The following is a 12,788-nucleotide window of genomic DNA, read 5'->3' as shown; positions in this document are numbered from 1 at the left end:
GACATGGACGTTGACAGGTGCAGTCATGCAGAACCACATGCAGAACCACAACCGATCCCAATGGCTTGTACCAAATGAAGCTGAACTCTCATCTTCATCTAATTCGTTTTTCTCTGGCTTCTACTTTCAGCCTGCTAGCCAAGCAAATATGCTGTACTACATATTATCTGTAGTACAGCTGTAGTAGTACTCGGTATGTAGCATCTACATCTGTATTGGCTACTTTTAGCAGTTTCAATTCTGACTAAACTGGGACTTACTTTTTAATTTACACTATGAAATCCTCAGTCTTAATTTATTCATTTACCATTTGTAACTCGCAGAGAGTGTACACGATTCTGGGCCCAAATAGCAGATCTACAAGCTCACAGCATGTGAGCTTGTAGATCGGCTATTTTTGGCAAAGACATTTGGTGCAGAGGGGAAAAAAGAGCACACCATGTACACTGCCCTACAAAGCCAAAGTGCAGTAACTACGTTTTTGGACACACCGACTTATTTGTGTATCCCAAAGGTTAAGCCTTCATGATTTTGGGGGATAAACAATTACCTCAAGAACAATTACTGAAATATATATATCACTTATTTGCCGATATCTCATTTGGCTGACCAGTTGAAACACTTTTAAACCCAATGTCAGCCAATTTATTTTCCTGCAGATACTGCACTTTGGCTTAAACAGCGGCAACTCATGTCCAGTTTACTAAGTATCTAATATCTAGTGGTTAAACCACACTGAACAGAGGGGCCAGGAGACTGACTACTGAGCGTGGTCTCTCGCTGTAGGAGCGCAGAGATGCCGTAGCGTCTTGGTCCAGTCCTCTCCTCCTGCGACCAGACTCGCTGGGAGGAAGCAGCATGTCCATGGACCTGCTGGTGTACGGGTCCATCTGGCCAAGAGGTGACGGGTTCTGGGACAGGAGGTCGTGGAACTGTCAGACACACACACACACACACACACGCACACGCACGCGCAGCCGTGCACGCACACAGAATACGCCATATACACGCCACAAGAAGCACAGAAATTTGTCCCGGATTTTATTGTCTTTATTTTATTGTCCTCAAATGTTTTAGGTTATTTTATTATGCCTACGCAAATATACTGTATGAATAGGTATCTCTTATTTTATTGTGTATCTTGCCTATTCTCCCCTGGGTTGCCACAGTACACATGCACGCACACACGCACGTGCGCACACACAATACTGGTTATTCCCTAGTCAACATCCAGAATTAATCCTTAACAATAGGACATTCTCAGTGGAGATTCACTGCTCTCTTTTGTCGGATAAATCAGCTTGACTGTTGAGAATTCCAGAATGTGATATCCACTGTTTAACACTGTACCTGCTGTCACAAAGTGATTTCTGATGCAAACATTAACACACAATTATGTTATAATGTCTTATAGGTCCTATAGGTTTGTGGATAGAACATGGCACCAACACTACCAGAGCATTATTTCCAGTTGTGATTATCAAATCAAATCACACTTTATTTATAAAGCACGTTTAAAACAACCAAGATTGACCAAAGTGCTGTACAGATCAGAGGCAAAACAGAACAAGCAAGAAACACAATATACAAGCAAAAAACAACACAATATGAGGAATGTTGACATGACCACAGGAAGCATAAGCATGAAAGATAAAAAACAAAGAAAGCTAAAATAAAACAGACAGTGGCCTTGTGGTTAGAGTGTCCCCTGTCCGCCCTGAAACTGGTAGGTCGGGGGTTCGATCCCCGGCCGGGTCATACCAAAGACTGTAAAAATGGGACCCAATGCCTCCCTGCTTGGCACTCAGCATCAATGGGTTGGATTGGGGGTCAAATCAACTAATGATTCCCGCTCCAAGAGGTCAAATGCGGAGAACAAATTTCACTGCGGTAACGTGTGTGACTAATCGTACGACTTTGACTTTGATTATGTGGACTCAAAGTCTCAAATGGGATTAAAAGCCAGAAGAACTAAATTAGTCTTGAGCTGAGGCTTAAAGACATTTATAGACTAGGCAGATCTGCTGTAATATAGAAGGGCTGCCGCAAAAGCGTGTGCGCCCCTGTTACTTTTTTTAGTAGTTAGGTCGACCAGCAGTAGCTGATCAGCAGATCTCAGAGCTCTAGCTGGGGTAAAGGGTTCACGAGCTCGGAGAGATACTGGGGGCCCGGGGGGCCAGTCCATTTAATCATTTAATACATTGACTGCATAACCCCCCATACACAACATTTATTCCATTGTCTTTCCCTGCATAATACGCTAAACCCGCTATTTGTTTTATGTGTTTAATTCGCGTTATGATGACGTAACCGGAAATCGGCATATAACTGGCTTGCAAGGGCTTCTGGGAATCTGAGTCCAATGCAAAGTGAACGAGGTGGTATGGACAGTCTTAGCTCGCTTTGCTCTTTGTCTATGAGTGGGATCGCGTAAGTGGCTTTTGTGTCTGCGCAAAAACAAACGTTCGGACTATTTTCAGCCGGATTTTCATCATGTTTACAGTTACCTTTGATGCCTCAAAGGTAACTGTAAACACCGGCAGTCAATGTAACATGTAATTATAGACTATAAAGCGCGGAATGAGTAGCAAATAAGAGAACTTTAAAATCGATTCTAAAATGAACCGGGAGCCAGTGAAGGGAGGCCAGTACGGGGGTTATATGTTCTTTTTAGTGCCAGTCAATAGGCGAGCAGCGGCGTTCTGGACCAATTGCAGTCGTCTAATTGACGACTGTTCGATGCCAATATAGAGCGAATTGCAATATAGAGCCTAGAAGAAATAAAAGCGTGGATTGCATTTTCTAACTGTTTTGGGGGAAGATATGGTTTGACCTTTGCAAGGAGTTGGAATGAATTGCATTTTTATAATGAATTGCATTTTTATAGCGCTTTTCCAAGTGCTCAAAGCGCTTTAAAATGGTTCATTTATTCGGAGGTGAAGCGGCAAACAGTCGAGGCCAGCGTCTTCACTTCCCACATTCACACCCCAATGGTGGCAGGAGAGGAGAATTGGCCTAATTGGCCCAAGAAACTCCTATCAGATAGGTATTGTTGGAGCCAGTTTTATGTTTTCATTATTTGTTCATTTGGATTAGGTATGTCATGTCAATTTAGTGCACTTCCTGTATAATTTCTCCCCTTCAAAGTAAAAGCTCCCCTGCAGTGATTGTGGAACAGTTATTTGTAACTTTTATTTTGAAAGGTTCACTGGGAGCCAGGAAGCACCGTTGCTTGTTTAAGGTCACTTGACATGCATTTTGGGAACAATAGAAAATGTTTGGTGAGGCCAGGAAGGCATACAGTTTTTGACCGCTTACTCACTTATTATTTCATGTTTTGTTTGGAGATATATTTGGAGATAATAAAGAGTCTTCAGTTGAACTACAAATCCTCTCTGCACCTTTTTTCTGTTGGATGGAGTACGAGTCAAAACACCCCAGGGCCCTCACCATGTGGAGTTAGAGGTTTGGATGTCGAATGCCTCTACAGGTATGATAAACCATGCTAAAGTGATACCTGTGATAAGTCAAGGAGTACCAGGGCTGCTGGTTGCCCAGAGTCCGAGGTAAACATTTGGTCATTAAAGACCTTGAGTAGAGCCGTTTCTGTCTTGCGGCCTAGTTTGAAACCGGATTGAAATTGTTCATGGATGCCATGTAAAATTAAAAACGAGAGCTTTAGATAATGAGAAATTGGCCTAAAATTTGAGAATTTAACCATTGCTATGCAGGACAAGCTTTCGTTGGTCTCATAGCTGTCAATGTTATTTTGCATGGCTGTGTTGTTGAACACATACACAGCTTAACGTCAAGAAAGTTACACGACTGTCCCACCCAGGTGATGGCAATAATACTAATATACTGTTTCTCCCTCTGTCATTTCCTTGTATTTCTAGTTTATTGAAATAATGTCATGCACATTTGTCCAGTGCATAGCCTACTGCAGGCCTGGTTGACTAGATTTAGAAGATATTTTGATGCTCTTGCTACTGAAATGATCGATTATGTATATGGAGAAATCCATAGGGGAGCTTGCCCTGTCTCCTCTCTGCTAACGTGTCTATTGGACAAGAATGGGTTGGAGAGGGATAATTATTGTATATTATACTGTAAACTAAGCATCACAGTACTGACACCTCTTCCGCACCAGTATGCCCACTACATTTTCAAATGTACTGTATCTTTAATATGGAGACTAGGAAGAACAGCCCTAACCCAATACCATATTAATCTAATGGCTCTTTTAGTCTACATTACTTAGTAAACTGTGCCTTGTCTTGAAACATATTTGGATCGTATTTGGTTCTGGATTTGTTAGCATACTGTACACTATAGCTAAGATTGATTCAGATAAAGTTCTCAGAACCTTTTTCTATTCTGGATTTCTGGAACCAACATTTGGCAAAATAGCAATTCTACAAGTTCACAACCTAATGTATAGCCTACTTTTTTTTCCCTTCCTGGAAATGTAGTGGAGTCAGAAGAAGTACAATAGTTGTCTTTGAAATGTAGTGGGGTGATTGTCATAAGTATTAAATATGCAAATACTCAAGTAAAGTACAGATACTAAAATAATGTACAGTACTCATAAATGTACTTTGTTATTGTCACCCTGTATATTATATTGTATATTAACTCACTACCACTTCTTACCATCATATTGGAGAGACGGTTGGACTTGGTTGGTGCCTCTTCATAGGGCCTTTCCGCTAATGAGGCAATGATCCTCCTCCTGTGTCCCAGAGCACTGATCTTAATAACCTGGAGCACAAGCACAACGGGGCACTAACATTAGCTGGACTATTCAGCCACATCAATTTCTTATGCAACGTCATTTATAGAGACTGAACTAATACAAATACATGATCCAAAATACACCCGACACACAGTCTGTGCCGTGGCACACAACCTGGCATGCCTCCACGAGCAAACAGAAATGACTCTGCTGAATAATTCAGCCTCAGTCTGTTTCACAGCAAGCTCACAGCCCTGTCTTCTCGGGATGCTATAATTCACTGTAGCGCTTTGTGATATAGTGCTGAGATAACAGTAAAGGACTGGCTGATTTATGGACAAGATAACAGGCACTATATGCAAATACGGCTGTGATGTGTTAATGGTATGCATATACTAGGACGTAGTATGTCAACGACCTGTTTCATTATATTTTTTGTACGTTGTTTTGAGCTGTTTTTAATTTACTGTTTTCATATAAACACCCAGTGCCTCCTTAGCAGCTCAATATTACTGTACATCTAACACTACTGTATATGGCTTTAATTAGAACAGTTAATCAAACTAATCAATTACGGTATATAAAATAATAATCAATGATGAATCAATTTTAATAATAAATAATAGACTTTCTTAATCATTTTGAATTTAGTTTATTATGCGAAAATAGCAGATCTGCAAGCTCACAAGACACTCACAAGTGCACTTGTAGATTAGTAGTAGTAGTAGTTTCATGTAACACAAATCATAATTTAGTATTTGTTGGTTTATGCAAAATATTCACAAATTATTTAAAAATATGCTTCTTGATTATTCGAAATGGTTTGGGAGTCACTGTACATTTGAAATGTCATTGTTTTTTTACAATACATTCTTACTTTATAGGCTTCAGGTTAAGAAAAGAGGAAAAATGAAAGGCCAATTTTTTATATAGCTGTTGCCAGCATCGTTCTTCTCACAGATTCCAGAGAGAGGACAAGGAGACTGGACGCGTTTTTCGGAAAACCGACGCTGCTACAAATCCGAAAAACGCAGCAGTGTGCATGCAGGGATCTTTAGCCTACAGTGTGTGAAATGAGAGAAGACTTAAATAACAATAAAGAACCTCCGGATGATTTGAGAAAGAAAATCACCTCATAGATCATTTTGATGCGGCACACTGCTGTGTGTTGGGACAGTAAAGAGTTCTGGATGCTCACAGGCAGTTTTCTGTGAATGACTGTGCAGCCTGCTGTAATAACCCATTAATACCAACGCTGCTACTACACTGCATCACACTGAGCTGCACACCATTTTTCACATTGCTCATATCGTCACTTGGAACCTTGTATGTCCAAAACTGTATCTTTACACAAAATGGAAAACCTGTGTTCCAATGGATCCAGTGTAGGTATTATTAAAACATGATCATCAGGTATTAATATAAGGAGGAAGAACATTTTCCAAAAAGTGTGCACAAGTATTTGTTAAAATCATGCTTTTATGTGGACACGCCCACCAGTTCATTAAGTATGCCTGGTTTACCTGGTGGGTGGTGATGGGTGACCACCTGAACTGAAGCTGCACCCACAGCTGTAGTTGTATGATAAAGGTGGAGTGGTTAGGGGAGGGGCTGATGGTGTCATGTCACTATATTACGGTTTATTTCATTGGCCCGTTTGTCTGTCAATGGTTCAGCCTCCAGGAAGAAACCCTAAATACAAAGTTAATACACCATTGCACATAAAAACGACTCCAGGGTGTCTAATGAAGTACTGGAAAAATACGAAAATTGTGGCACGATACTTAAAATAATAATAAAACCCACAGTTGCACAAATCGCATGCAAAAATACCCAATCTGCAATCTTACAATGCATCGCGATACGTGTGTTCTGAGCTTGTGTAGTCCGGATGTTTTTGCTACTTTTGTGTGACACTGTAATACTACTACTAGTATACAAGCACGCGGTACAACAACCTAGTCGTGGTAGTCGGTGTCGGACCCGGTCAAATTCGGCGACCTCTGAACATTTAGGCCCACAAATCTGGCGTCTTCGTCGTTTTAACTGTTTTTGACTAACTTAACCCATTTTGGGTGGGAACCCCTTTTGGTGTTAGCATTATGTTATGCTTTAGCTATTGAAAAATAGCAGATCTACAAGCTCATAGCGTGACACCGAGTGGCGCGCTACGAGCTTGTAGGTCTGCTATTTTCTTTAAATCGAAGAACCATGGCTTTTTCAGAAAACTGTCAGGATGTAGAAGACATTTTTAGAATCTGATCTCAGGAGATGTAGTTTGTTCTCGAACCAACTTTATGTAAGGGGCTTCATTTTACCTCGCTGGTAAGCTACTGACTGTTCTCACCAAGCCGGGCCGTTATACAGAGCATTCTGGTAAGCTACTGACTATTCTCACCAAGCCGGGCCGTTATACAGAGCATTCTGGTAAGCTACCGACTGTTCTCACCAAGCCGGGCCGTTATACAGAGCATTCTGGTAAGCTACCGACTGTTCTCACCAAGCCGGGCCGTTATACAGAGCATTCTGGTAAGCTACCGACTGTTCTCACCAAGCCGGGCCGTTATACAGAGCATTCTGTGAGTCAGACATGGGGCTGTAGGCCTACGGAGCGTTTTGGTAATCTGTAATATAGCGAAGTATATTAACAAGTTTAAATATGAGATAAAATATTTGCTTTCTGTTTTCTTGCTGCTGCTGTTACTGCAGACTATTGGCCTCCACCCTTACACAAGCACCAACGCTTAATTTATACTCTATCATATAAATAGCAGATCTACAAGCTCACAGCACGTCATGACTCATGCTGCAACACATTGCGAGTTTGTATGGGCTATTTTCGGTGCATGACACGGCACCGCACGCAACAAAGTATAAATCAGACTTTACAGGTTGGCACTTATTTTATTTATAGAGCACTACACTAGTTTAGAGATATCATGGGATTGCAGGCAGAAAGAGGACGTTTTGTGCCAAACATAAACTCTGTGGCAAATAAAAGTTAATGATACTTGTTCAGCAAGATAAACTTCACAAATGAACAGCCCTTTATAAACACACTAAGACGCAACGTCACCATCACTACAGTGTGATGACTTAATGTCCCCGACTACCTCTGCGGCCTCATTTAGCGACTTCATTTCACCACGTCTTTTTTTTAAAGAGATGTAAAAGCTTCAGAATTAACGACTGGGACATTCACTGATGTATTTTATGTCTTTGAACCAAATGTGAAAATTCACCAGCTTATGTTAACCACAGACGTTATTTCAGGCATCTAACCCATTAAAAAAAAAACATAGACCTCGAGCCAAGGGTACCAGAAGTCCTTCCAAGACTCTTCCAAGACTGCAAGAGGGTAATAAGCAGACCCTGAATTGGGACACAGCTAATAATGTGTTCTATTATAAATGTTATACTAATTTGAGATGCTATACAGAGATGGTGGCAGTGGCAACGTTAGCAAGTTAGTTGCACCTCAGACGATTCATTTGGACACTTTAACTTTAGTTATGCTCCCTGTGTGGCAGTTCACCCCATATAAGAAAGCCTAGATGGCTCACCCGTGCTGTTTTACTTGAATTGTTGATTATCGTGTATTAATCTAATTATAGTAAACTAATACTATTATCCAAAAAAATATATATTTATATCGTGTATCGTGTATTATTTATGTACCGGTATGTATGTATGTATTTATTTATTTCCCACCACGGAGTAACCTCGCGGCAGACTATCCAGCATATAGCTATCCACCTCAAAGTCTGGTAACGCCGGCAGTGTCTGTAGGCCAATCAGAGGCAGGCGGGGCGTTACCATGTCTATGCTCGGACGTGGAATAGATAGACGCCTAGGGCATGTACTTTTTAAATAACCATAACTTGCTCAATTTTCAACCGATTTTCAAACAGTTTGGTTTGTTATAAACGTCAGAGACGTCCACATAGCCACGTTGATAACATTTGTAATAAACCAACCCGTTTGTAAATCCATCAAGACTTGAGCGAGTTATGACTATTTTTGTTTGAGCTGCCATAGAACATACTGTACTGTCAGCAAGATGAGCCATCTAGCCTTATATGGTTCACCCTGCCACTGACTGTATTTAACAACCTGTAACTTATAACAGGAATGTTTCACACAAACAGGGTTCAAGTTTGAATTATTCTTTATGTTGCAGAGTGATATTTATTTGACTTCATATAGTGTGTTATTGTTGATTGTTGAACGATGAGTGATTGTTGGCTCCTGTATAGGGAACATACCAACATTGGATTTGTGTAAAGTGGGAAATTGAGTACAAATTATTATGTTTATATTATTATGTGGATATTTTGTTGAGTAATATGTGACACTTATTTTAGATACTTTTGTTCTTAATTTTGATCACTGCACTCTGTGTATCAAAGTGTATAAAGAAACCATGTCATCTCTGTCTGGTGATTTCTTTTAGTAATTTTCCAGTTTTGGGCAATTTTTCAACCCGTACACTAGGTGTGTGACACCCTGCATACTTGCTTGTGTCTGATTATGCTACTCCTACAGCTGGAAAATATAATCTAAAGAGACCATTCTGCCAAGAAAGTGGAGTAAATGGTCAATGTTGTGTGACTAATTGAACACTGACTGGACAATCATTCACTGGAAAATATCAAGACTGTCTAAAGTAGTAATCCCTCGTCACACACAGCCAAGTACACGCACACATGTCCTCACACCAGTGCCCACATTATCTTTTCAACTGGCTTAAAATGTCTCCACAAATTGCTTTCTAATTGCCTGCTATTAAGCTGCAAGTAATGAGTAAATTGCACATTGCCTAATAGTAGTCAACAGCTTACTTAGTAATTTACATATCACCTGTCAGCAATCATCAATTTATGTTCTAAGCAATTAGCAATAAGCAACTAATGTTGGTGTTACTAATGCTTTTATTAGGCTTTTTTTAATTTCAGCATTACAATCTGATTAAGACTCTCGCAGATGCCTGTTATCCTGTGTAATGTTTTGTAAAACAGGCCCCTCCCAGTAACTTTGGACGCCGATTACAGTCGAACATACGGACTATGAAAATTCTGCCTGTGGTGTTTTAATCAGATAGGTCAAGAGATCATGTTTACCGTTTTTGTGAGATTTGCACAAAAGCTGTAGGTGGAAGACCAAAAAGTGTGTTTTGAAGAAAAGTCAAAATGGCGGAAAGTCTATCCTGACGCAAATGGGCGTGACATTTTGATTTTATGACCTACGGTTCAAGTTATAAGGCGAAATGTAAAGTGGGCTGTTATAGCGCCACCATTCCTGATTAATTTTAATAATTATTATGAATCTCCCCTCCAAGTGTTGTAACTGTAGCTCCGATGGTTTCTGAGAAAAAAATACTTTTTGTTGTAATTGTAATGCACTAATAAATTAATTATGAATCAATATTTTGTTTTAGTGAAAAAAGGGCTTCGTTAGGACCTCAAGTTGATGGGAAATTTTAATGCACTAATAAATACAAAAAACAATGTCGGTCTGGCCTCTGGGTGAGTAGTCTCAAGCCAGACAACTCTTCCACAATCTTTGACTGCTACAGAGAATCTGCAAACGTTATAACCAGGAAGGAAGCTGTCATCTCTTTGTCATTTCATTATTTTAAAATATATTTTTGTAATTCCACTTCTGCAAGGCTTTAAACTAGACAGCTAGGCTTTGACTATTTTCATTTACAGTACTTGTTTGCATGACTGCAAAGGCGAAACGGAAGTGGGGCTATTTTTAAACATATGCAGCACTTCAGAAGTAGATACTGTTAAGCCTAATTTAGAACAGGCGAGAATAGCAGACCTACCAGCTCACAACGGGTCACGTCCATGGCACATTGTGAGCTTGCAGTTTGGCTATTCTCTGCGTGCAACACCATTGCACCATGAATTATGAATCTAGCTTTAGGCGGAAGCATTTGAAAATTATCTGCCTCAAGAGACTACTTGGTGAGTGGACAATCACATAGCTGGAAGGTGTAAGACAGCTAATGTGTTCGCTGCTAACGACCACACTCCACACCACATATCCTTAAGTGCCCTTGAGCGAGACAACTGAGTCCCTGCTTGCTCATTCATTGAAAATTGCCCTGTATATGAGCTAGGGTCAACTAAGTGCACACAAATCTGGCCTTTAACAGTGTCACAATTAAATTGACTGAAAGTAAAGTAAGAGTGGATCAGTTACAGTATCCCTTACGTTAACAATCTCCAGCTCCCACAGGTTTATCAGTTACAGTAATTAACCCTTACGTTAACAATCTCCAGCTCCCACAGGTTTTTGACACATTCCAGCGTGCGGTATCCACTGGAGAGGAAGTTGGGCAGGTACTCATGAAGACCCAAGCCATCCAGCCAGGAGGCCAGAGAGGTGCTGCCGTCACAACCCAGCGCTTTCACCTAGAAAGAGAGAGATGATGAGAGGGAAGTATGACGTGTTCACAACTTCAACCATATACTGGTGGACATTGGCACCGATATATATATATATATATATATATATATATATATATTTTTTTTTTTTAAATATATATATATATATATATATATATATATATTAAATATAATCAGCATCAGTCAATTATTTTTCGAATGATACGGACTATGAAAATTCTGCCTGTGGTGTTTTAATCAGATAGGTATTTTTTTACTCTTTACAGACTAACAAAAGAGAAAAGCGTCCGATATTGATGAATCGGTAATGATTTATCAATATTGGTCAAATGTATGTCGATTTCCTTTTCTTTGGCCTATCTTTATCACAGCTTTAGAGCATTGAGCAAGTGCACTGGTATACTATACACAGGTTCATAACTTGTTGATTGATTGAGTGATTGATTGAATACTAGTCAGAAACAGCACGATGTACAGACATTTAGGCTAAAAGGATAACGTCTGGGGAACTGGGGATATTTGTTTGTGGGAGAGAACTACCAGCCAGGGTGTCATGGTCTGCAGTCTCCCTGTCAGCCACTCCCACTCTCCATTCCTACCCTCAGTCATTGTCACACACCTGTTCCCACTCCATCCCCAGCCCAGCAGGGCCATGCCCACAAAACAAACACTTCCACAATCAACCTGCTCACTATAAGACTAGACTCATTCCACACTCACACTGTCAGAACATATGCCATTGTCTGGTGCTCTACTTGGATGTTTCCTGTGATTTCTCCTGTACCTGGAATATTCTCGTTCTGTAAGGTTCTTTGGACTTCCTGTGTTTTGCCTTGTGTTTTGTTTAGCCTTTTTGGATTTTGCTTTGTACTTTTGAATAGTTTAGCCCTTTGGATTCCCTGAGTTATTTGCTTGTGCTTGCCTTGCTGCTGTGTTTGTAAGCTAGGCTGCTTCTTTAATAATAAAACAGTTTGAAACTACTCTGCTCTGCATTTTGGGTTCAGTCATTCTGCCACTGTGACACAGGGCAGTTCTATTGTTTTTAGTTATGAGAGTTCTTGTTTCACATTATTACTGTTAAGGCCTAATCAATTCTCTAAATATGGAATTTTTCAATGGTGTAGTGCTGCCTTGTCTTCTATGGCGCTTCCCTGTCTGCACTCTGCAGTTGTTTTTAGATGAGTGTTGCTGATCGGCATCGGCCACTGAAATAACATTATTGGTGTTGACCAGGTTGTTTTATCAGGACTTTTTTTTTTCTTGTCTCAAACACAATTTACAAATGGCCTAGCTGATGGTTACACAGCGGCATTCCGAAGTCCGCTATTCTAACCCTAACTGTATGCAAAAGCCACGTAGTCGGAATGGCGGTGCGTCGTAATCATATAACCATATAAGTTAATGGCAAGGTGCTAACAAGGTGCACTGCCCATTGGCAGCCCATTCATCCAAACAGAATTCTGATTGTATTACACAACGTCAAACTCGCCAACATTGCAGCTGTACGAAAAGCTTAAGTGCTCGTTGGATATCACTCAACTTCCCTGCGTACCACCTGTTTTGCACATAATGCAGGAGGCAGCAGGACATAGCTTTACTGAAAACGAGTGTTTCCTAACTCTGATGGCCGTGGTCTG

At 40.4% G+C, this 12,788-nt stretch overlaps 1 protein-coding gene across 1 annotated transcript in view; it reads right to left on the bottom strand.

The window, feature by feature from the left end:
- anks1ab (ankyrin repeat and sterile alpha motif domain containing 1Ab) overlaps nucleotides 1–12,788 on the bottom strand; it is a 62,406-nt gene that overhangs the window by 14,733 nt on the left and 34,885 nt on the right. Inside the window, exons 5-7 of the mRNA XM_080773239.1 lie at nucleotides 11,011–11,157; nucleotides 4,654–4,761; nucleotides 762–932 (exon numbers count right to left, since the gene is read on the bottom strand). Of these exons, the coding sequence (XP_080629365.1) occupies nucleotides 762–932; nucleotides 4,654–4,761; nucleotides 11,011–11,157 (426 nt within the window). The remainder of the gene's footprint in view (nucleotides 1–761; nucleotides 933–4,653; nucleotides 4,762–11,010; nucleotides 11,158–12,788) is intronic.

This window comes from Protomyctophum bolini (genome assembly GCF_963924005.1).
Source record: "Protomyctophum bolini genome assembly, chromosome: 2".
Taxonomy (NCBI): Eukaryota; Metazoa; Chordata; class Actinopteri; order Myctophiformes; family Myctophidae; genus Protomyctophum; species Protomyctophum bolini.
This window is presented reverse-complemented; position numbering and strand designations above follow the sequence as displayed.